The 25,569-nt window shown below is 34.8% G+C and overlaps 4 protein-coding genes, 2 long non-coding RNA genes and 1 pseudogene across 6 annotated transcripts; 2 read left to right on the forward strand and 5 right to left on the reverse strand.

The window, feature by feature from the left end:
• Nucleotides 1-2,624: 2,624 nt before the first annotated feature.
• Nucleotides 2,625-4,974, reverse strand: LOC110224913 (pentatricopeptide repeat-containing protein At1g12620-like). The gene has a single exon (XM_021012668.1). It carries the CDS (start codon nucleotides 4,625-4,627, stop codon nucleotides 2,762-2,764), a length of 1,866 nt encoding a protein of 621 aa, XP_020868327.1. The 5' UTR covers nucleotides 4,628-4,974; the 3' UTR covers nucleotides 2,625-2,761.
• Nucleotides 4,975-5,222: 248 nt separating this feature from the next.
• On the reverse strand, nucleotides 5,223-10,055 carry LOC110224912 (annotated as a pseudogene).
• Nucleotides 7,473-9,814, reverse strand: LOC110224911 (pentatricopeptide repeat-containing protein At1g12620-like). Its single transcript, XM_021012666.1, has one exon. It carries the CDS (start codon nucleotides 9,789-9,791, stop codon nucleotides 7,926-7,928), a length of 1,866 nt encoding a protein of 621 aa, XP_020868325.1. The 5' UTR covers nucleotides 9,792-9,814; the 3' UTR covers nucleotides 7,473-7,925.
• Nucleotides 10,056-10,491: 436 nt separating the features above from the next.
• LOC110225134 lies at nucleotides 10,492-11,576 on the reverse strand. The gene is made up of 2 exons (XR_002329546.1): nucleotides 10,960-11,576; nucleotides 10,492-10,770 (listed from the first exon to the last, which is right to left on the reverse strand). It is a non-coding gene; the product is annotated as an uncharacterized LOC110225134 (long non-coding RNA).
• Nucleotides 11,577-12,421: 845 nt separating this feature from the next.
• Nucleotides 12,422-13,723, forward strand: LOC9328760 (ethylene-responsive transcription factor ERF027). The gene has a single exon (XM_002889897.2). It carries the CDS (start codon nucleotides 12,848-12,850, stop codon nucleotides 13,424-13,426), a length of 579 nt encoding a protein of 192 aa, XP_002889943.1. The 5' UTR covers nucleotides 12,422-12,847; the 3' UTR covers nucleotides 13,427-13,723.
• Nucleotides 13,724-21,682: 7,959 nt separating this feature from the next.
• On the reverse strand, nucleotides 21,683-24,184 carry LOC9326007 (lysophospholipid acyltransferase 1). Its single transcript, XM_021014120.1, is given in 9 exon segments — nucleotides 21,683-22,087; nucleotides 22,175-22,293; nucleotides 22,377-22,440; nucleotides 22,625-22,710; nucleotides 22,817-23,225; nucleotides 23,331-23,456; nucleotides 23,458-23,552; nucleotides 23,669-23,724; nucleotides 23,825-24,184. Coding segments are annotated over 9 exon segments (1,398 nt in total). The 5' UTR covers nucleotides 24,130-24,184; the 3' UTR covers nucleotides 21,683-21,949.
• A 47-nt stretch (nucleotides 24,185-24,231) lies between these two features.
• LOC110225157 lies at nucleotides 24,232-25,445 on the forward strand. Its single transcript, XR_002329566.1, has 3 exons — nucleotides 24,232-24,317; nucleotides 24,418-24,525; nucleotides 24,711-25,445. It is a non-coding gene; the product is annotated as an uncharacterized LOC110225157 (long non-coding RNA).
• Nucleotides 25,446-25,569: the final 124 nt, after the last annotated feature.

Genomic DNA, 25,569 nt, shown 5'->3' on the forward strand with positions numbered 1-25,569 from the left:
TGTGTGAGCTTGAACCCACTAATTAATTAATTAATTAAACAACCAATACAAAAGTGTTTCTTCTTTTAAACATTGGATGAGTTAATTTGTCACATTTTCTTTAACTGTAGTTTTCGTCGTCATCAGTCTACAAATTTGCAACCTAAGTGCTTACGACTTACATATATAATTTATCGTTTATAGTGTTTCCGTTTGTGGTTTCTTTACCAAATTACGGGATCGGTCTATGATTTCAATATCACAAGTAAGAGTGCATGGCTATTATTAGTATTTAGTAACTAAAATAAACGAAGAACTTCCCTGTCTTTAAAAAAAATGATACATGATCAATCTTCTTACAATTTAGTCAAATACAATATTAGCTTGTTCATCTTCTGTTGCAGTTGATTTTTTGAACAAATATTTTAAATATATCAGGTGGAATCACATGCTGGATATATCTCCGACAAAAATTTAAAACTATAGAAAGAAGGTTTCTAACAAAATCAGTTAATATAAATTTGACTTGTTCAAGACGATTACAACAAAAATTATTTGATTATCGTTCTTTCTGCAAGGTAGAAGGATATGAAATTTAGAATAATATAAGGAACTTGAATCAGTCAATATACTGTATTACATTGAGTTAGAATCATGAAAAGAATTTTAAGATAAAATTGATAAATGTAAAATTAATCACCTCGCTTAAATTTGTTCGGTTTTTGTTCATTTAATACAATCGTTATCTTATTTTGATATTTTATGAGTGGTGGTGAAATACCATATCAATATTAATCCATTTAACTCCCATATTTCATCAATTGTGATAACCACGGCTGCCCTTTAATTAAAAGACTTTAGTTGTTTTAAAAAATACTGAGACAAATAACATTCTTGGAATAATTTGGTCAAACATAACTTTTTGGCTTAGTTTAACTTTATAGTTAATATTAAATTCGGGTAGTTGGGTCCAGCGATCCAATGTTGAGATTTCGGGACCAAAATATCCATTTTAATTTGAATCTTTTTTCTATATTTGTTTTGTGGAAATACAACACGTGACTCATTTCCATATTAAGGAAATTAGCTGTGAGTAACACGTGGGATTTCCGTGGGAATTATTTCTTAATTCTTAGTACAGTAGTACTATGTTAGTACTTGGCTACTTGCACAAACATGTGGAATTAAAACACATTTAATCCCTTTGTTTTATCAAACACTTCAAGATATATACATAATCATCTACAAAAAAAAAAAAAACTAAATTATGAAAATAATAATAATCAAACTTTAGTATTAAACAGAAGATAACAAATTACCACATTGATCGTTCAGTTGAAACAAAAAGACGTCGACAATTATGTTATGTATATCTGGAAATTTTAAATACATTAACATGCAAGTTATCACATGTTAGTCTCAATTAATTACAAATAATTCTTAAATTAATGAATTCCTCTGAATTGTAGAGGTTTACTAAGGGCATATGCAACTCAATAACTTTTGTAATGATCTTAGAATTAAAATATTAGGAAATAAGTAAATAGTAGAAGAACAAGTGAGTAAAAGTTCTTGCCCAAGAACTGTTCTTCCTCAAGTCTTAGTGCCACGTAAATTTTTTTGGTTTGTTTTAGTGTAGTATCTCTCTGCATTTAATTCATAACTTTTATTTTAATAATATAACTATTTTTTAGATCTATCTAAGGTGATATACCTTTAAAGATGGTCTAAAAGTCTAAAACCTTTCATACAGACTAATAGACGATAGATGTTGAATGTTTGAGAATGATAGTACAGAAAGAAATGTTGAAATACATAAAGCGAAAGCCTTAAAGAGACAAGGAGACAATGTCGGCCACAAGAATTAAGGCTTCATGCTGTCTCGTGAGTGTCACATGCGCGTGCCCTTTCGTCTTTTTATTCTCTCTCTTAAGAGTTTTTTTTTTTTTTTTTTCGACAGTTAAGATTATATTTTTGGTGAACGCTTTTAATGTTAATTATAGCCAATTATATGTATATTCCATGTATTAGTAATTTGCCGAACTTACTAAACAAGTATTTTGGATTATAACTTTATAAGATATCAAACAATAGACGTTATGGCAGCAATGATAATATGCTGCGTCAAGAAAAATATAACAATGTGCAAATTATATAGTTGCTATCTTAGTAAACGGAACTAATCCCTGCCAAAACACCTCTAATAGTGAGAAAGTGAAATAGAGGAAAACAAAAAAGCAATTAGATATGGGCTTCTTAATTATGGGTTCAGTTTTATTCTTTTATGTAAAAATAAAATGGTGTACTAACCAATATGGGCTATAAACACTAAAAGGCTTTTAGCCATCTTTTGATTTTATGCAACAAATTAGTAAAAGAAACAGAAAAAAGCAATTAGTGAAAATAACCCTTTCACGATTCATCTCATATAAAACATGAATTAATCACTCACTAAACCCTAATTACTTTTACTAAAACGTTACTTTAATAGAGATGTACTGTCGAGTTTTCAAGTAGCTGATGATGAAACTAGCTCTGGGGCATTCCTCATTGATATTACAGCTCTTCACTGTTTTGGGACATCACCATCCTCTGTTTCTTGTATCTAACTTCACTGCCAAATGCAAAACAAGAGAGAGAGAGAGAGAAACCCAACGAATTGTTTTTTTTTTTATTGGGATCTGAAACATGTCAAGGATGGGGAAAAGTTCACTAAAAACATGATTCAATTACATTAGAAGAGAAACTAAATTGTCCACAGCTAAATACTCCTCGTACACATTCAAGAAAGCATATCCAGAAAGCTTTTCTTCAATCTACCATCTGATAACATATCGATAACCATCTTCATAGTGGAAGCATCAGCAGAGAACCCACCCTTCTTCATTTCTTCGATGAGTTCAGCTGAAGTCATTACGTCAGTGCTTCGGAGATGTGCTCGGATTAGAGTGTTGTATGTACCATTATCTGGCACAAACCCTTCCTCTTCCATTTTTCTACGCAACATATTTGCTTCGGACAGTGAGCCTTTCCTACATAATCCTGAAATCATTATGTTGTATGCCTTGACATCAAGCTTCACTCCTTTGAGAGGGATGCTACAGAATAGTTCCCAAGCATCATCCACCTTACTAGCATTGCACATCCCACGAATGATGATGTTATATATACCAATATCCAGCTCCATCTTACTCTTCTGTATTTTTTCAAATATTTCCAGCGCTTTTTCTGGTTCCCTATTCTCACACAACCCATCCAGCAAAATTTTGTAAGTGACAATATTAGGAGGAACACCACGAGAAACCATCTCTTGGAAGAGTTCTTTGGCAACCTCAAGTTTTCCCAACTCACAAAAGCCTTGGATAAGAGTGTTATAAGTAATTGTATCTGCAACCACTCCTTTCAACGACATTTTGCGGAAGAGTTCCAAACCATCGCCAACCTGCTTAGCCTTGCAATATCCATTTATGAGGATATTGAACGTCACGATATTAGGATGACAACCTTTGCTAACCATCAGATCCAGCATCTGGTTTGCCTCATCTAGGCGATTCTCCTTGCAAAACCCATCTATCAAAGAACTATATGTAATGGTATCAGGAGATAAACCTCGTTGAATCATCTCCTTGTGCAGTTCTTCGGCCTCTCGAAGCTTTCCCTCTTTCACAAAACTATCAATCAAAACACTGAAAGTGACAACGTCAGGGGTGATTCTCCTTGTGATCATATCCCTAAGCAACTTGGCACCATCATTCCATCTACCGGCATTACAAAAGCCTCCTATGAGAGTGGTGTAGATACAAACATCAGCTTTGATCCCTTTCATTTCCATTTCATTAAAAAGGTTGAGTGCTTCGTCAAGGTTTTCATCTTTGCAAAGACCATCAATGATGATACTGTATTTGACTGCATCGAGCTTGATATTTCTTTCTTCCATCTTTCTGAGCAAATCCAAGGCCAGGGCAGTTTTACCGGACTTGCACATCACATTTAAAACCGGTCCATAGGTAACTTCACTGGGTTGACAGCCATTTGCAACCATTCGATCAATCAAAACCAATGCTTCAGACACTTTACCTTTGAGACAAAGTCCATTGATCAGAGTATTAAGCGTTATGAGGCTGGGTCTAAGCTCCATTTCCACCATTCGATCAACTAACTCCACAGCTTCAGGAACTCTACCCTCGAGACAGAATCCGTTAATCAAAGTTGAAAATGTGATAGTGTTAGGCTCATACCCAAGTTTCAAGATCTTTCCCATAACAGAACAAGCGAACTGAAGTTTACGACAGCGACAGAAACAATTGATCATAATACTCAGAGTGTAGAGGTCATGTGAAATCCCAAGCAATTCCATTCGCTTGGAGAGAGCTAAAACGAGATCATACTGTTTTGTTTTGGCAACACCACTAAACAATCTACTGAAATCTATGGTAGTAGGACGAGGACGAGAGTGAATCATGGATTCGAAGAGATCAATAGCATCATCTTTCTTAATATCAACAATTCCACTTCTCAATCTCTCTCTATAAGAGACTTTCCGTTTACCATCGTTGACACTAGAAAAGACTCGTCCATAGCAAGACAATATTAAAGCAGTTCTCGGAGTACCTGTCTCGAGAAGACGTGTCTGAATCAATCCCCGCATGACCCAAGTTAAGAATTTGAAAGCTCTGAATAGAAAACTGAAGTGGCGTCTCTGATTTGGTGCTGATTCTCTTTGTTCGGGCTTTCACAGGCCACAATGTCTGCACATTTACACCAATTTCACACACAAGAGCAAAAATGTTTAAGCTTTAATGACTTTGACTCGAAAATTTCACAGACGATGACTCTTAAAAGAAGGCTTGTCTTCTCCGTCTCTGCAACGAAAGTGAAAACTAGAAAAGCTTCCAAATGAAATGAGTGTGTGTTAGCTTCTATTCCATGGAGAATCGAAATTGTCAGCCAGATTTGCCAGCCAAATTATAGAAAATCAAACACATCCTTTAGATAAAATCGTCAGATGATGATGATAGTACGACTATGTTTGATATGCTTCTAGAACCGGTTTAATGCGCTGGTTTAGATAAAACCGGTTGTCTTTTATCTTTTTGTTTCGCTAGTTGTCGATAAATAAAATGTTTTTTTTTTTCTTTTTCGGTATCAAATATTCTTTGTTTATTAAATTATTGATAATTTCCCACCTATATTGTTTGGTTGGTCAGAAGATACATAACATCATCATCATGATCACTAGATAAGGATCATAAAACCTTCTAAATAAGATTAATTTCATGTGTGTGTATAATTACGTCGCCAAATGCAAAGTAAAATTGAACACAGAACTCAATGAACGTTGACCTGAGAGCCTGAGACATGTCCTAAAGGATAAATACATCAGAAGAAAAACTTATCGCTTTAGAGCAGCTCTTTCATTTGACGACTAATCTCCCAACAAGACCCGAGAGTCACCCAGGGATTGTTCATAGCTAACCTACTCATCTGTAGTGGCTTTCAATGAATTTCCAACAGTTGACATGACATGCTTATATTATAGACTAGACTAACAACTCACATACTTGGACCTTCTCAAGAAAGCATATCCAGAAAGCTTTTCTCCAATCTACCATCTGATAACATATCGATAACCATTTTCATAGTGGAAGCATCAGCAGAGAACCCACCCTTCTTCATTTCTTCGATGAGTTCAGCTGAAGTGAGTACGTCACTGCTTCGGAGATGTGCTCGGATTAGAGTGTTGTATGTACCATTATCTGGCACAAACCCTTCATCTTCCATTTTTCTACGCAACATATTTGCTTCAGACAGTGAGCCTTTCCTACATAATCCTGAAATCATTATGTTGTATGCCACAACATCAAGCTTCACTCCTTTGAGAGGGAGGCTACAGAATAAATCCCACGCATCATCCACCTTACTAGCATTGCACATCCCGTGAATAATTATACTATATATACCTATATCAAGATCCATCTTACTCTTCTGTATTTTTGCAAATATTTCCAATGCTTTCTTTAGTTCTCCATTGTCACACAACCCATCCAGCAAAATTGTGTAGGTCACAATATCAGGATGAACACCACGAGAAACCATCTCTTGGAAGATTTCTTTGGCAACATTAAGTTTTCCCGACTGACAAAACCCTTGGAAAAGTGTGTTGTAAGCAATTGTATTGGCAACCACTCCTCTCAAAGACATTTTGCGGAAGAGTTCCAAACCATCGTCAACCCGCTTAGCCTTGCAATATCCATTTATGAGAATACTGTAAGTCACGATATTAGGATCACACCCTTTGCTAACCATCAAATTCAGCATCTGGTTGGCCTCATCTAGGCGGTTCTCCTTGCAAAACCCATCTATCAAGGAATTATATGTAAAAGTATCAGGAGATATACCTCGTTGAATCATCTCCTTGTGCAGTTGTTCGGCCTCTCGAAGCTTTCCCTCTTTGACAAAACTATCAATCAAAACACTGAATGTGACAACGTCGGGGGTGATTTTCCTTGTGATCATATCCCTCAGCAACTGTGCACCATCATCCCATCTACCAGCCTTACAAAATCCTCCTATGAGAGAGTTGTAGGTAAAAACATCTGCTTTGATCCCTTTCATTTCCATTCATTGAAAAGGTTGAATGCATCGTCGAGGTTTCCATCTTTGCAAAGACCATCAATGATGATATTGTATTTGACTGCATCGAGCTTGATCTTTCGTTCTTCCATCTTTCTGAGCAAATCCAAGGCCAGGGCAGTTTTACCGGACTTACACATCACATTTAAAACCGGTCCATAGGTAACTTCACTGGGTTGACAGCCATTTGCCACCATTCGATCAATCAAAACCAATGCTTCAGACACTTTACCTTTGAGACAAAGTCCATTGATCAGAGTGTTAAGCGTTATAAGGCTGGGTCTATGTTTCATTTCCACCATTCGATCAACTAAATCCACAGCTTCAGGAACTCGACCCTCGAGACAGAAACCGTTGATCAAAGTTGAAAATGTAATTGTGTTAGGCTCATACCCAAGCTTCATGATCTTCCCCAAAGCAGAAAAAGCATAACAAAGTTTACGACAGCGACAGAAGCAATTGATCATAATACTCAAAGTGTAGTTGTTATGTGCAATTCCCTTCAATTCCATTTGCTTGCAGAGATCTATCACAAGATTGTACTGCTTTGTTCTGGCAACGGCACTAAGCAATTTACTGAAATCAACAAGACTAGGAAGAGGACGAGACCTAATCATTTCTTGAAACAGATCAATAGCATCATCTTTCTTAATATCAACAATCCCACTTCTCAATCTCTCTCTCTGTAACAGACCTTCCCTTTACCATCACTGACACTAGAAAAGACTCATCCATAGAAAGACAAGATTAAAGCAGTTCTCGGAGTACCTGTCTCGAGAAGACGTGTCTGAATCAATCCCCGCATGACCCAAATCTCGAGAAGACGTGTCTGAATCAATCCCCGCAGATCCAAAACCCTATAGTTTAAATTCCACATTCAGTTTTCATCATTGGATGATGATCATGAAACCTTCTAAATAAGGTGGAGTTTTTGACAAGATGGATTTCACATGTGTGTGTATAATTATGTCTCCAAATGCAAAGTAAAATACAACAGGGAACCCAATGGACGTTTTTAATAGACAACCTGAGACAAGTCCTAAAGTTAAATACGACATGTTCAACTACATCACAAGAAAAACTTATAGCTTTAGAGCAGCTCTTTCATTTGACGACTACTCTCCCAATATGCTCAAGAACCGATAGCCACCCAGGGATTGTTCATAGCTAAACTACTCTTCTGTTGTGGCTTTCACTGATAGAGAGACTTCTGTGGTGAGCTTGCTTTTATGGCCCCAAAATTTCCAACAATTGACACGCTTATATTATAGACTAGACTAACAACTCACATACTTGGACCTTCTCGTAGGCATTCAAGAAAGCATATCCAGAAAGCTTTTCTTCAATCTACCATCCGATAACAAATCTACAACCATCTTTATAGTGGAAGCATCAGCAGAGAACCCACCCTTCTTCATTTCTTCGATGAATTCAGCTGAAGTGATTACGTCACTGCTTCGGAGATGTGCTCGGATTAGAGTGTTGTATGTACCATTATCTGGCACAAACCCTTCCTCTTCCATTTTTCTACGCAACATATTTGCTTCAGACAGTGAGCCTTTCCTACATAATCCTGAAATCATTATGTTGTATGCCACAACATCAAGCTTCACTCCTTTGAGAGGGATGCTACAGAATAAATCCCAAGCATCATCCACCTTACCAGCATTGCACATCCTGTGAATCATGATGTTATATATACCAATATCAAGCTCCATCTTACTCTTTTGTATTTTTTCAAATATTTCCAATGCTTGTTTTAGTTCTCCATTCTCACACAAACCATCCAGCAAAATACTATAAGTTACAACACTGCATGGCACACCACGAGAAACCATCTCTTGGAAGAGTTCCTTGGCAATATTAAGTTTTCCCGACTGACAAAACCCTCGTACAAGGGTGTTGTAAGCAATTGTATTGGCAACCACTCCTCTCAAAGACATTTTGCGGAAGAGTTCCAAACCATCGTCAACCCGCTTAGCCTTGCAATATCCATTTATGAGAATACTGTAAGTCACGATATTAGGATCACACCCTTTGCTAACCATCAGATCCATCATCTGGTTTGCCTCATCGAGGCGATTCTCCTTGCAAAACCCATCTATCAAAGAACTATATGTAATCGTATCAGGAGATATACCTCGTTGAATCATCTCCTTGTGCAGTTCTTCGGCCTCTCGAAGCTTTCCCTCTTTCACAAAACTATCAATCAAAACATTGAATGTGACAACGTTGGGGGTCATTTTCCTTGTGATCATATCCCTCAGCAACTTCGCACCATCATCCCATCTACCAGCATTACAAAAGCCTCCTATGAGAGAGTTGTAGGTAATAACATCTGCTTTGATCCCTTTCATTTCCATTTCATTGAAAAATATGAGTGCATTGTCGAGGCTCCCGTCTTTGCAAAGACCATCAATGATGATGTTATATTTGACTGCATCGAGCTTGATATTTCTTTCTTCCATCTTTCTGAGCAACTCCATGGCCAAGGCAGTTTTCCCGGATTTGCACATCACATTTAAAACCGGTCCATAGGTAACTTCACTGGGTTGACAGCCATTTTCCACCATTCGATCAATCAAAACCAATGCTTCAGACACTTTACCTTTGAGACAAAGTCCATTGATCAGAGTGTTAAGCGTTATAAGGCTGGGTCTATGTTTCATTTCCACCATTCGATCAACTAAATCCACAGCTTCAGGAACTCGACCCTCGAGACAGAAACCGTTGATCAAAGTTGAAAATGTAATTGTGTTAGGCTCATACCCAAGTTTCAAGATCTTTCCCATAACGGAACAAGCGAACTGAAGTTTACGACAGCGACAGAAACAATTGATCATAATACTCAGAGTGTAGATGTTATGAGCAATCCCATTCAATTCCATTTGCTTGCAGAAATCTAAAACGAGATCATATTGCTTTGTTCTGGCAACGGCACTAAACAATCTACTGAAATCAACAAGACTAGGACGAGGACGAGACCTAATCAATTCTTGAAACAGATCAATAGCGTCATCTTTCTTAATATCAACAATCCCACTTCTCAATCTCTCTCTATAAGAGACTTTCCCTTTACCATCACTGACACTAGAAAAGACTCGTCCATAGCAAGACAAGATTAAAGCAGTTCTCGGAGTACCTGACTCGAGAAGACGTGTCTGAACCAATCTCCACATGACCCAAGTTAAGAATTTGAAAGCTCTGAATAAAAACTGAATTTGATTTTGTGCTGATTCGCTTGTTCGGCTTTCACATGCATCAAACTTTCACACACTGCAAAAAGGTTGAAGCTTTAATGACTTCTGATTCGTCTTTAATCTCTGCAACGAAAGTGAAAACTGGAAAACCTTCCAAATCCAATGAGTGTGTTTCAGCTTCTATTCCATGGATAATCGAACAAATTATAGAATGAATCATACACATAAGAAGAACTAAGTAAATGGCGGAACCTACACTCTCTGATCCTCTGTTTTTCATTACAGGCATGTGCAGGTGGATTGATGCAGTTGGGCCTAATTCCACATGGGCCTGTGTTGTGAATCTCGAGAGATTCTGTTTGCTTCATTGTTTGTCCGGTGGTTTAATAAGTACGACTATACTATGTTTGATCTGCTTCTAGAACCGGTTTAATGCGCCGGTTAGATTAAACCGATTTTCTTTTGTTGACAAAATGTTTTTTTTTTTCTTCTTGTCCTCCTTTTTCGGTATCAAATATTAGGCCTGGGCGTTCGGTTTACTCGGTTTAATCGGTTCGGTTTATTCGGTTTTTTGATTTTTCGGTTATCTAGAAAACCTGCCGAATTGAACCGAAATTTTATTCGGTTCGGTTCGTTCGGATCTCGGTTTATTCGGTTCGGTTCTCTGCTTAAAAATCTATTCCGAATTAAACCGATTTTTTTTCTATTTCGGTTTATTTAAACCGAATTAGCCCTAAATACAGATAATGGGCCCAAAAAAATCTGTAATCTAGTAACAAACCAATAAAAAAAACCAATTACAATTACAAAACCAAACTCATCACATAACTATGGATTAAAGCCCAAACCCATTACAATTAGGGTTTTCCATGAAGTGGCTGACGGCGAGGCTGCGAGGAGACGTCAATGGCAACGGCGACTGTTGGATCTCCTCGTCCGATGAGACTTCCGACAATATCTGGTCAAAATAGACAACAATACAACACTTCAATTCTATATTTCATACCTCTAAATCGTTATAGAAGGAATAGTAAGGATAAAACTCCGGTTCTTTTTCATTCTAAACTCCATGAGAAATCAAATAAACCAACCCCAAATCACATTGAAGAGAAAAACTCAAAAATTGATGATGGGTGAGACAACTTACTGTAATCTAGCGGACGAAGAAGTACAAGCTGGAAAAGATCAAGAGGTAGAACCGGCGAAGAGACGAGATGATATGATTATTCGATGTTTTGTTTCGAATTTTGAAGAGGAGAGAAAGAACTGGCGAGAGAGAGATGCACGGAGGTTGAAGAGAAGCAATCATATTTTTTTTATCTAGGGTTAAGCATAAAAAATGACTTTATGTCGTTTTGGGCTGAGTATAAAACATTATTGGGCCACATGTCTTTTATTTTTGACTTATCAAGGCTAACACATTTGTTTGGGCTTAATATAAAATAATTTGAATCCACATGTAAATCAGCCCAATTTCAAACAAAGTAAAGAACCTAATCGATGGTGAGGGATTAATCATGGCGGCCGCAACTTCTTCTTCTTCATAAGAACACACAGAAGCAGACTAGGAAAGAAGAAGATGGAGTGATGTAGAACAAAAACCGAATAACCGATCGGTTATAGCCTGCCGAACCGAACCGAACCGTTACCCGAAATCCAAAAAAAACTTTGCCGATCGGTTTACTCCTCATCACATAGTCGACGCCGATAACCGAAAATTTTGGGTTTCTCGGTTCGGTTTGATCGGTTTCTGCCGAACGCCCAGGCCTATCAAATATCCTTGTTTATTAAATTATTGATAATTAATCCTTGGTTATAATATGTGTTATACAATGAAACTAGAAAAAATGGGAAAAATCCAATTTTTTTTAAAAAATAAGTTTAATCTATTAAAACTAAAATACCATTTTATTTAGAGTTTAGAGTTAAGGATTTTTATGTAGAAGTTAGAGTTTACGATTTTAGTCTAAAAGTTATAGGTTTTAAGATTTAGTGTTTAGTTTAAGCTTTCGTTGTGTGGATAGTATTGAGACGCCATTTTTGTGAAATGTGGTTGGAAAAAGATCACATTGATCAAGGGATTGCACCACCTTTACTAATTATACACAGTTCGTCTAAAATTTTGACAAGAAGTTTTGCTTTAAAAAGCATTATACTATCGTCCACATGCAAGCAAGGTCACGTCAATTTCTAATTAAGCCTCATAGCCTGGATTTGAATTTTTCCAAAATCCATCTATTTGATCATTTAGGTTTCTCACGAAAGTGCCAGGTTAACTGTTACTGTGGATTTTGTGATAAATGTATTAACTTCTAATTCGTTTAAGGCGTGATTGATCATACGTGTCTTCAGTTCGAGACCCCTAAATTTTACGAAAAAATTCAAATTATAATCAACATCTGAACAAAGTGAACCTTCAAGACATATTCAAGTAATCCAACAACATTTCATTTCTATACAACTACAACGCCTGTCTTGAATATTTTTAATTTAGAATATGCCTAAGCTTCATATTGATTATATATATAGCTTAAATATCAATTAGTAGCTAAACACGATATATGCTATACAGTATCATATTGTCAGTATATGAACTATAGTTTTTTTTTTTCTCAATTATTATTACAAGAAAAACCCCAACAAGGGCCAACACACTTTCGACAACCCCAAGTGAGAAAGTGAAAGAGAATAACAACTGTGTGTTAAGAAAATATTAGTGAAATAACCCTTTCATGATTCATTTCATATTTGAATATTAATCTCTCACTAATCCCTAACTAATTCAATTTATATTCCGTCTTTATAGATATACAGAACATACACACATACATATATAAGTATACTGTTTACTTTTCAATTCTATATATATGTGGCTGATGGTCACCATACAAATCCTACCAAATGGCCCTGATCTTAACCCAAAACTTCTTCATCTTCTTTAATTAATTAGCCACCTCGCACGTGTGACAAATTCTTCTTCGCCACGTGTGAAAAACCCTTCCCCCGCTTGCTACTTACTATATACTACTAATAGTATGAATAATACAATGGCTTCTTCCGGCTTAGGTAGCCGGAGAAAGGATCCGGCGTACAGAGGAATCCGGTGCCGAAGTGGTAAATGGGTCTCCGAGATTCGTGAGCCTAAGAAAACCACGAGAATCTGGCTTGGAACTTACCCCACGGCAGAGATGGCAGCCGCCGCCTACGATGTGGCTGCTCTGGCTCTTAAAGGAAGAGGAGCCGTCTTGAACTTCCCTGGATCCGCCCAGTCATACCCGGTTCCTGAATCAAAATCGGCAGCGGATATACGAACCGCGGCGGCAGCTGCAGCAGCAATGAAGGGATGTGAGGAAGGGGAGGAGGAGAAAGAGGCAACGGAGATGAATAGTAGTAGTTCGCAGTTGAGAGCGCGTGAGAGCCACGTAAATAATGATGTGGCTTCTTCGTCATGGTGTGGGACAGAGTTTATGGACGAAGAAGAAGTCTTAAATATGCCTAATCTGCTGGCTAATATGGCAGAAGGGATGATGGTTGCGCCACCGTCGTGGATGGGTTCTCGGCCGTCGGATGACTCTCCGGAGAATTCAAATGATGAGGACTTGTGGGGCTACTGATCAGTTTGTGTTGTCCACGTATCTTGTTCTTGTTGTTTTTTTTGTTCATTAATTATATATATGCATGTCACTTGTATGATATATCAAATCATATGTTTTGATTAAGATTGTTTCTTGTATCGTTGAATTAGGGTTTGGGTTTTCTTCGAGTTTATAGGTTTATCAATTAGGGCTTAATATATTAGCCTTAGTTATAGTGATTCCCCTATAGTTTCGCGACTTCATGTGTTGATTTATATTATTACTCTTGGATTATTCACATTTTGCACCTTCGTAGTTAAGAATAAAATTCATGCAGTTCCTAAGTTTGTTTTTGTTCAATGTTAAGATGAGATTATGAAAAAAAAAAAAAAAAAGAAGATGAGATTATGAATAATAGCTACTCATTTGTCGATGAACTAAAAAAAAAGTCTTTGACACATATCTCTTCAGGAGGAACATAGAAACGGGGTTTTTCTAAATAACGCCGCATTTTAATTGGGAAAAATGTCATTTAATCGTCCAACTTTAAAAAAATGGCCATTTTATACATGAACTTCATAGGAGGCCATTTTAAACATCAACTAAACGTTGACTGCCGTATTAAACATGAGACTGCGTTGACCTGGCCAATATAGACATGACGTTAAAACTCGATAACGGAACCACTAACAACCGTTATCAGCCGTTAGCTATTCTGTTAGTTAAATCGTCAACTTTCAAATTTAGGCCATTTTAAACATGAACTTCGTATGAGGCCGTTTTAAATATCAACTAAACGTTGACCCGGCCAAAAAAGACATGACGTTAAAATCTGCTAACATAACCACTAACAACTGTTATCAATCATTAACGAACAACAAAACTAAGACAAAAAAAAACATAATACAAAGAACCAAGGCACAAACCAAACGCCAAAGACATACTAGTAACCAAAAATGAGAAATCTGTTTTTGGATATTAGTGTGTAGACGAATGGTGAAATCAAGAGAGGTGAACGAAAGACACTAGACAATGATACGAAAATTGAGAGAAAAGAACAGATGAATACTTAATTTGAGGAGAAGCATGATGAAAGTACATAATATGTATGCAAATGGGAATATGGAACAAAATGGGGATATTAACCCCATTGTCTAATGTCTTACGTTCATCTTTCTTGATCTAATTCTTATCATTGTCTAGTGTCTTACGTTCACCTCTCTTGATCTCACCATTCGTCTGCACACTAGTAATCAAGAACAAATTTCTTATTTTTGGTTATTAGTGTCTTTGGTGTTTGGTTTGTGTTTTGGTTCTTTGTATTATGTTTTTTTTTTTTTTTTAGCTTTGTTATTCGTTAATGATTGATAACAGTTGTTGTGGATGTCGGATTCACACACTCAAGTATTTTATTATGTAGGAAAGATTATTCTTGAGGGACAAAAAATGAATGTATCAAAAGATTGTAAGTTGCTACGAAAATTGCTATGATAATATTTCTTGAGAGGAAGATCCCCTTTACATGGCCATTGGCTTCTATATTTATACATAGAGAAACGACATTAAAATGAGTAATTAAGTACAATTATTCCTTCTTAAATGTGTCCGTTTTGATTCTTTGACTTTAATGCTCAACGTTTGAATTTTGAGTTGACTCTGATCTTCATGGGCCTCGCCTTTTTGGCCCAAGTGTCCTTGAACCGGCTTACCCGTGTCTTCTACACCGAACTCGTGTCACAGTGCAGTCACTTCGGATTCTCGAGGTAGTGACAACCACTTCGACCGCTCCTTCGGCCCATGGGTCCAATGGGCTTCATCCTTTATGGACCATTATTTTGACTACGTGGCAATCTTTGGTTGGTCGCGGACTTCTGGTGCGGGATCCGACACCAACAGTTGTTAGTGGTTATGTTAGCAGATTTTAATGTCATGTCTTTTTTGGTCGGGTCAACGTTTAGTTGATGATTAAAATGGCCTCATACGAAGTTCATGTTTAAAATGGCCTAAGTTTGAAAGTTGACGATTTAACTAACAGAATAGCTAACGGCTGATAACGGCTGTTAGTGGTTCCGTTCTCGAGTTTTAACGTCATGTCTATATTGACCAGGTCAACGCAGTCTCATGTTTAATACGGCAGTCAACGTTTAGTTGATGTTTAAAATGGCCTCCTATGAAGTTCATGTATAAAATGGCCATTTTTTGAAAGTTGGACGATTAAATGACATTTTTCCCCATTTTAATTTGGCAAAGTTTCATGTTTGTCAATTAAAGATCCAATAAATATGATAAGTAATATATATGATTTTTGTGGAATTTCTCTTCTTTGATGAGATTAATCGTTTTCTTATATTATAACCCATGAACAATTGTTTTGAGTCTTTTTGACATTCTATAGTATTATCTATACTAGTATAATCGCAGCACTTTTTGTGACGGGTGGGTAAAAAGCTTTCGGGTATATCGGATATCCGACCCATTTTAAAAATTCCTTCACAAAAAATTTGTTGGGTCGGGTTATATTTAACCCAACTCATACACCGGATATTCCATATTTAATAATTTAGATTTTTAGAAGATTTGATTAAGATTTATAATTATGATTCTCCTATCATCTTTGTTTGATTTGTTTTTAACTGTTTTGAATCATCATATAATACATAAAGTAAAAAAAAATCAATTTTTTTTCTGCATATACTGTGATTCGAAATTTTAAAAACGGATATATATTATCCAATTGACGAAAATGTGTGTTCAACGTTCTACATCGATTAAAATATTTAGACAATGATTCAGAATCATATCATAAATAAGAACATTAATAAAATAAATGAGTTTTTTAGCGGGATGGGTTTGGCGGGACGGGTTTTTGAATCAACAATAATAAAAAGATTAAAATATCATTAATCCGCCGCTTCAATACAGATTTAATCCTTATTTTTTGAAATACAAATCACAGGACGGGTTAAGAAATCACGGAACGGATTATATTTCGAAAATGATTTATATGGCGGACGAATTTGAATCAATATTTATATACCACTTTAATACGGGTTAAATCCTCAGTTTATTAATAATTATCTCGTGGACTCGTGGTATACCGTTACTTAATAACAATTGTAAACTATAATATAAATAAATATGTTATAAGGAGATATAATTTCCAAAATTTTTTATACTAACTTTAAAATTAAATACCGCGGGTTAAAATCTAGTTCTTTATTATAAAGCGTTGTTTTCTACATACACAACATATCTATCTATATTTCGTCACACGTTCGTTGCTAAGATAAATATTCGGAAATCCATCCAGCGGTCTATAATATTCCACTTAATTCGCATGTAGTGATATATATTAGATATCACAATCTGTATTTATGTAGTTTAATACATGTATAAGCTTTTTTTTTTTTGTTAAACAATACATGTATAAGCTTTACTTGTATTTGATTGTTAATACAGCTACTATATAAAGCTGATGTACAAATACTTTACACATTATCGAGAATAATAAAGTTTAGATTTAATAATATATGTTTTCATATGAATCAATCGATTGATTGATGCTTATTTACACAACGATATATATATTCATCTAGTGTTCCTTTTAAAAAGTTTTGATGTCCTGAGTTTCCTTTTCTGGATATGTTTTTTGTTGTAAAGGTTGTGCCATATATGTATATATGGACATGAGTGGTGTTTTCTTACTTGGTCATTTTTTGTCGTTTTCTTTAGTAAAAAAAAAGGTACGTATGTCTCATCTCTTCATTTTTTTTACACTATCTTGCTAATAAGTGATAGTATATTTTGCATTAAAATCTTACTCTTTTTTTTTTGTTTTGTTAAAGTAAGATCTTAATCTTTAACTATATACTCCATCTGTTTTGTCATATTGATAAATTTCATACGAAATTAAATCGTGAACATTTCATTATATATTCACAACAAATAAAATCTAATTCAAGATTATTTGTATTTTTTTAAGAAAAAAGATTATTTGTATTAAAAATCTAATTCAAGATTTAACGCCAAAACGTTTAACACAAAAGAAATTACCAAAATTTTTTACCTGAAACGGACAAAGACAGGTTATGAGAGAGGTGACCATGTGGCTTTTCTTTAATCATATCCGTCACTAAGTTCTATAGAGCTTTAGCTTTACAACTTTTTTAATATTCTATCTAAAAATCATACAATATAGTAGTATTATTATGAAAATTTAATGGGTTCTTATTCTTCAGAAATGGTAAAGGTATTGCCGTATTGGTTAGACCAAAGAAATTTGCCTTTTGTTTTAAAATTTAAAACATTCAAAAAGGAATTACTAAAATTAACTCGGCTTGTCTCTTCCGACTTAACAATTAACATGTGCACTATTTTTTCTTTACAAAAATTTTCCGTTTCCATAACTCTTTGCCACGTGTCACTATTTCATCGGATTTCTTTGACCTGAATCCCTTTTTGTTTGTTTTGTTTATAACAACTAAAACACCTACTGTAAATCCTAAACTGTATTTGATGGTTCTAAAAAATCTATGACAACATAAAATTTCCATTTCCACAATTATTTGCCACGTGTCATTATCATCCGATTTCTTTGACCTAAATCCCTTTTTTGTTTTGTTTATATTTTATAAGAACTAAAACAACTAAATCCTAAATTGTATTTGATGGTTTTAAAAAATCTATGACCTCTATCATAAAATATTGCCCGGTATTTTAAGTATGCCATCCAAACTAAAACATCTATTAAGGAAAAAAAATTCGCTTAGTTCTTTAGTAAAAGTATAACTAAGTTTTTCTTTTTGATAGTTAGAATAACTATATTGTGCTTGTCTAGTAGGAAATAAGTTTTTTGGCGGTCAGACCATGCATGGATTCTGATTTCACATGGCTCAGTCGTGTTAGTAGTATTGGTGTCGAAGATGATATTTGATCAGGCTGTTCCACCGCTCATGTTAGTGGTTTTCTACATCTATTAACCCACATAACCAACACTACCAAATTATGGATTCCTCCTATTGGTCAGATAATTGGTTTGTTATATCGAAAAGCTTGAAGGATTTGTAGTACAAATTTACTATGTTATTTTTACATATTATTTCTCAATTCGAATGATAAATTATGTCATAAAAAGAAAATTTGGTTCTCTCTTTTGAGAAATGTAATCTCAGTTTTCTTTCGCTGTGTGCTCTTCTTGAATGGTTGTCTCTTTTGAGTCCCAATATATGTAACACAAAACCGCTGTCGTTTTTTAAAAAACAATTATTTTACATATTACGACTTGCACCACTAATTCTATCCAAAAGAGTGAGGTATTATTACACGGAAACTCTCAAACATCATGTTATGATATAAACGCAAAATCAGTATTAATATTATGTTATCTCATTTTATACTATTTAGGTTATAGATATTATGTCTTTTCAGAGAAGCTGATTGACATTGTATCAAATCAAGTGATGTAATCCTGCAATTTATCAAAATGCATGCATGATATTTTTGGATTCGATCTCAAGACAAAATACTTGTTTGAAAAAACTGCACACCGTAGTAAAAGAACTGCTACTGATCTAGTGAACTCTTTGCATTGTTGAGTTATTACATACTGTATCTAGTAAAAGAAAGAGGCTTTTAAAAATCTCCACAAAATTTTTTATCCGTAATTATGCAAAACTTAGTATTAAGTACAATATTTTGGAAATTTTATGATTTTTAGATTCTTACCAAAACAATTTGTAACAGCCATCAATTTGAATCTTCACAGACTCTCAAATTATTCAAAATAAATTATATATATGTAGTCTAGTGGTTCATATTTATATTGTCATTGTATCACCATCCAAAGATATATGGGTACATGTTATTGACATAAAATTACGATATTTCCACCCAAAAAAATACAATATAAAATGTTTGTTTTTGAAATTCATTTGTTAATGTTTGTTTTCTTTGATAACCAGCTGTTGATTTATATTGTACAATATAAAGATTGGTTTCGGGCAAATCTTTATTCTTGATTTGATGCGATAGTGGTCCACTGCAGATTTGTCTCCCTACGTGTTTTCAATGATAACCCTTCCCTCTTTGGTATGTTTACTCACACTCACACATTGATTAATCATTCTTTTTATCTTAATTAACTCCCATTAATGGCTGTTTGTTATAAAACTTATAATCATTATACAATATAATACTAATACACTCTCTTTGGCAGAAATACTTTTCTCTTCTTTTTAATGCTTGTTAACTACACTTTGTTATAGCTTATAGGTTTATTACAAATCATTCGAACTCATAGCTAATGCAAAGGCTAGTGGTTGCTTGAAGAGATAGAGAGACAGAGAGCACATCAACAAAAGGTTGGAGACTAATTAGTGTGATAGTTGTGATTTTGTCCCTTAAGATGCCATCTTTAATTTATATTTTTCCTATTATTTATGCAAAAGAAAACTATATAATAACAGTTTCCTTCGTCCATGGGTAAAGACTGAATCGAACCTAAGAGTGACTGGACAGCTATCCATGTGGAGAACACGGGACTAAAGTCTCTCATGTTATTTAATTTGTGGTTAATCAATTTATATCTTTTAACACTATTACAACATATATTAGGAAAGTACATTCTACAAAGTTTTGATCAATCATTGTCTTACATCATATTTTTTCTATATGATACAATTAATTTTAAAAGACAGAATTCACCAATTCTAAGAGAAAGCATCATGATAAAACTATATATATATATATATATATATATATATATATATTATATCATATATATTATATCATATGAAATACCATAATTCATAAATAATAAGATTAAAAAATTTCAAAATTTAAAAATAAACTCAAATGTTAGAGTACATAAAAATAAAAATTGAAGAGATAAAATATTATAAATAAATATAAGTTCTAATAAAAACGCTAACTCCAACTTATAAGAGTTAATTACCACGATCTATGAACGTGTAGGCGTGTAACGCCTAAGGGCATATTCACAAAACACTAAAAAAAATTAAAAAAATTATTTGTATTTAGATTTAAGTAATATAATTAAATTATTATTTAGCAACTAAAAAATAATTATGCCATTATTTTTTTTAATATATTTACAATTTGAATAATATGAAATTTAAGTTATATTTAATATGAAATTATAATTTGTACAAATTTTTTAAATAAATACCAAATTGATTAAGATTAATTATAGATATTAAAGTTCAATTTATTTCTTATTATTGTTAATTCTCAATTATAATCTTATATTAATTAAATTAATATCAATTAGTTATTTAAATAATTATTCTTTATTAAAAATAAAAATAATTTTAAATTTAATAATATAATATGTATTTTTAGTGTGAGAGTTAAGTTGTGGTCAGAGTTGGAAAAAAATTTGAAACACCAAAACACCAAATGTTAACACCAAATTTGGTGTTTTGGAGTTGCTCTAACTGGTGTTGAAAAACCGTTTAAAAAACGGGTGTTTATAAATTATTGTACATATATTATACCAATCATATATCAACTTAACAGTTTAACTATTGCAATAGAATTTGCATATTTCATTTCTACCTAAGTAAAGGTTAAATTTTTTTTATATTATAATAATATTGAACAAAATTTATGAAAACTATAATTAATTACAATATATATGTGCAATCAATTATGAATTTTTAGACTCTTTACCTGAAATATTCATTTAATAATACTCAGTGACAACTTGTTCAAAAGAATTTAGAAACACATTTGGCCGACAAAGTAGAAATATATCTACATATTAGTAACATGGAGTTTGGACATACACCCAGTTTCGTTCATGCTCTAATTTAAACAAAATATATCAACAAAAATAAATTGTAAGAAAATAGGTAGAATTTTCTCTTGAAAGACAAAAGAACGCCAATGCTCTTACATTTGAACTTCTATTTTCTTAAAAGAACTTACTTAAGTCTATTTGCTTGGATTAGTGTGTGTGTTTGTTAATTCTTTCATAAAATTTTCCATATATGGTGATAAAATCTCTGAATTTATAGTTTTTTTTTTTTTTTTTTCCATCACTTGTATTTTAAAAATGATTCTCAACGATGTGAAACGAAAAAAAGAGATGTACTTGTATAGTCATTGTCAACAATTAATCGATTCGATTTCAATCTTTATAGATTAAATCATCAAAAATGTGCCCTTTTTCAAGTCTTTATGGGAAAAAAAAAGCTGCATTCAATTGAGAAAATTTATTTTACGAACTGTTGTGTTGTGTTAGTGGGGTATATTGATGAATGATAAGTCCATCAAAACATAAACAGTACTACTTTTTCCCATTTGCAATTTACAATTACATATATAATTGCAAATCCAATATCATTTTTTCAAAAAAAAAAAAACTATGAAAAATAAGATTTATAAGCAACAAATACAAATACAAAAAAGAAAATCGGTATTAAAATTTAAAATTCAGAGAGAAACAAGAACCGGATCGGTTTGTTTCCAAATGTTACAGAAGAAGCAGCAGCAGCTGGCAAGCGGGAAACTTACTTACCGTTGAGAGAAGAAGAGAACTGTTTATTCTTCCTTACGCGGTTTTGGTCTTGAGGGTTTTGCAGGAACAACGTAACTGAGGAGAATCAATACAACAGGTATGATTGTTCCAATGTAATATACGCTTCCGTAGGCGGTAAGTGTTTCGTGCAAGCTTAACACCTGAGAGATTGCGATTATAAACAAGGTTAAGAACGGCGTTAAAGTGATTCGATCAATGTGACGGGAGAGAAAAGAGTTGGCAATCACCATGAAACCGACGGCTGAGTAGTTGAGAACCAAAACGGTGTAAAGGAAGTTGATGAAGACCAGTATATTTCTCAGCATTGCCATTTTCGGACTGATCGCTTGTTGCCACCGGTAAATAACTGCAAAGAAAAAAGATTTAGATCAACAAAAAGATTGATAGATGCCATTACCAAAAGAGTGAAACCGGGTGAATTGTATTTACCCCGTGAGCCTGCGATCATCAAAGCTGACTGAACAAAGAACATCATATATCCAGGATATAGTCCCTGCAAATTGCATTAGAGGTGGAAGAAAAATCAGATTTAGAAATACAAATGTATGTTCCATCATCATTGGAAGCAATTGAAAACACTCAAATTACAAGATATGTAGGATTTTCCAGTTTAAGAATTGGAAAGAACACGAAGAGAGTAACGTGGAAAAAAAATAGATGAAGAAGAAAGAACTCACATGCCAAACCGCACTGACGGTTTGTGTAGCTAATAACTGGAAGAAACCCGCTTTCTTTCCGTTCTGCACAAGTCTTTCATACACGTCTGCATTATAAATAACATGAATCAGTTTTCTCACAATGACTAAGTTCACAGATTAACCGAAATTTCTGCTTTTTATGATTCATGCAAGTACCAGAAGACTACTTACAGTGACGGAGCCATGTGCTGACTTGTATGTTCCATACTAGTGGAATCTGAACCGCGCTCTTAGCTAGTTCAACACCGAGAATGTCTACGTTCTTGGCACGGTCCCATTTAGGCTTTGGTGAAGCATCATCAGTCCAACCACTGAAACCCAAACCAGAGATGATAATAGAAGCCTCTGAAATAGACCAGATGAAGTAATACTTCCAACGGGCCGTGAATCCGGCCATGTATTGATAACTAAATTTTCTCAAGAATCCCCATTCTTGGTACACGGGTTCAGTGAACCGGGTTAACGGATACTGAGGCACTAAATAGAGATACAGAGCCATGCAGATCGCAGCTTGCAAAATAGCTCGGATTGTAGCTCCAAAAGGCGATGGCTGCTTTCTTTTTTCTGAAGTATCCCAAATCTGGAAATCACAAAAGTTCTCAAGTTTACAGTCTAGTCTGTAACAATTCACTGATTTCTTGATAAACACAAAAGATGTCAAGAAGAAGAAGAAGAAGAAGCTTACCCCTTTTCCTTCGGTCCATTGGAGATAATCTTTCATTTCATAAACAGGACCAGCAAAATGGCTACCGCAACAGAGGCAGTAACCAAAGTACTCAATCAAAGACGGCATCTGAACCAATCGGTTTTTTCTTCTGAGCTTCACGTAGACCTTCCTCCTTCAACATCCCATCATTGTAATTCATGGCACACGAGATAACTTTCAGCGTTAACACCATTAACGCTCCTAATACATCAAACCAAAAAAAGGCCAAGTATAGAAAGCTAATCACAATCACTACTCATGCCAAACTCATAAGAACACACAAAGGAAGCAACTTTTATTCATAAATTAAGAGTTACCAGTAGCATCAATTCCTCCTTCTTTCCACGCATCTCCACTCATATAAAACACATGACTACACAAAATCACCAAATTGCACCATAATTAAAATCAGATTTTGTTCATAATCAGCACTGATTCATCATAGCATTAAAAAGAGTTCAGATTTTTAGTACCAGCCAATGAGATAAGCGAAACCGAGGAAGAAAGTGATGATTCCACACTTGGGTCGATAAATCGCCATTGAAGCATAACCGATCGTCATCGGAACGAGGAAGTGGAGGTTGGAGGAGAATCCAAAGGAAAGGTAAGAGAGTAGAACACCTGAAGCAGCGGCATACAAGTGTTTACCGAGTCGACTCGGGACGATTCTCCAGGCGAAAGAAACAGGAATCGTGGCGACGAAACAGAGGAGGAAACGGAGAACGGCGACCGAAACTCCGATCGAAGCAGCCATAGAACTCATATCCATCAATTCCATGGTTTAAAAAAACAATCGGTTTTTAAACTCGGGCTGAGTCACAACGACCGAGTTTCTCCGGGAAGGGGGAAGAGAAGCTTCTTCTTCAGATTGCCTCTGATCTCGCCGAAGCTATGCATCGGTCGTAAATCCGTCGTGTCGTGTCGTTTGTTCTTTGTGGAACACCACGAAAGGTATCAATTTTACCTGTAATAAACCGTTCGTTACACTTCTCTAAACCGATTAAAATTGATAACCAACGGTTTAAATGAAAACCCTAATTTCCTTTCTCTGATTTCTAATTCACAGTTCTATCAAAATTTCTTTTACCTTCTCTGAGTTCTCGATTCTTCGCCGTTCGTTCTCCAACAAATTTCATCGTCCTCTTTAGATTGATTCTACGATTTCTCTGTTTAAGTACGTTCTATATTTACTCTGTTTTGATTTTTTTCTTATTTGTATCTTTCTAGTCTCACTCTTCTCATCTTCTCAATCTTTTTCAGTTTATTCGAACTCGTGTAGTTTTTCTTGCTCTGATTTCGTTTTTGTGTTATGATTACAATATTAACTGGGGAATGCTATTACGGTTACGGTTTCCGAAGTCGGCTTAGTATTCAAAGTGCATAAGAGGGTAGCCGGGCCGGGCCGGGCCAAATACGAAGGGCCCAAATTGAGAGTTGCGAGTATCAAATAAGAATAGGGTTTAGAGTTGCTAGACCTGCAGGTTAAATTCTGTTCTAATGGAGTTTTCTTTGGATTCACTCTGGTTCGATCTTCTACTACTCTCGAATTTTCGAGACTGGTGTTACCCGGTTTGGATCTTTCTCTCCTCGTCTCTGCTTTTCAGATCTGATCGAGATCTGGTCCTATGGTATGTTGCTTCTATTTAGGGTGTGAAATTTGTCGCCTTGTATACGACAACCCCGTATCCGGAAGAAAGTGTGAGGAATTATGAGTGGTTCTATCTTGCCGGGTTATGAAGCTTAGCATAGGAGTTCTGTTTCTTTTAGGCAGTTTGGTATTCTTCGAGGAGGTTTCGTTTATCGATGGTTGGCCGCGGGCATCTTCGATATGTTCTCTCAAAGGATTTCTTGAAGTTAGTATTTCCCTTGTTCGGTTTAGTATGTTTCCAATTTGTTGTGGTTGTATGGTTTGTTTATGGTTAGCCTCTTCTATCGTATTCTATTGGCCTTGTAGATTCAGTCCCTTGCTTTCCTTTTTAGGGCTTATGTCTCCGGGGAAATCTTGTTTTCCGCCGGCTTTACGTTGTAATTCACCGTGTATTCCTCAATGGTAATATAAATCAATCTTAGATGACAAAAAAAAAAAAAAAAAAAGCAAAAATATCAAGCCGTCATCCAAAATTTTAAACCAGTGAACCGAATGATCCGAAACTTTCAATCTCGTCCAAACATATTCTCAAATGTAAAAAAAAATAGCTTAGGTTTGCTAAACAAAGAA

Source organism: Arabidopsis lyrata (assembly GCF_000004255.2).
Source record: "Arabidopsis lyrata subsp. lyrata unplaced genomic scaffold ARALYscaffold_1, whole genome shotgun sequence".
In the NCBI taxonomy this organism is placed as follows: domain Eukaryota; kingdom Viridiplantae; phylum Streptophyta; class Magnoliopsida; order Brassicales; family Brassicaceae; genus Arabidopsis; species Arabidopsis lyrata.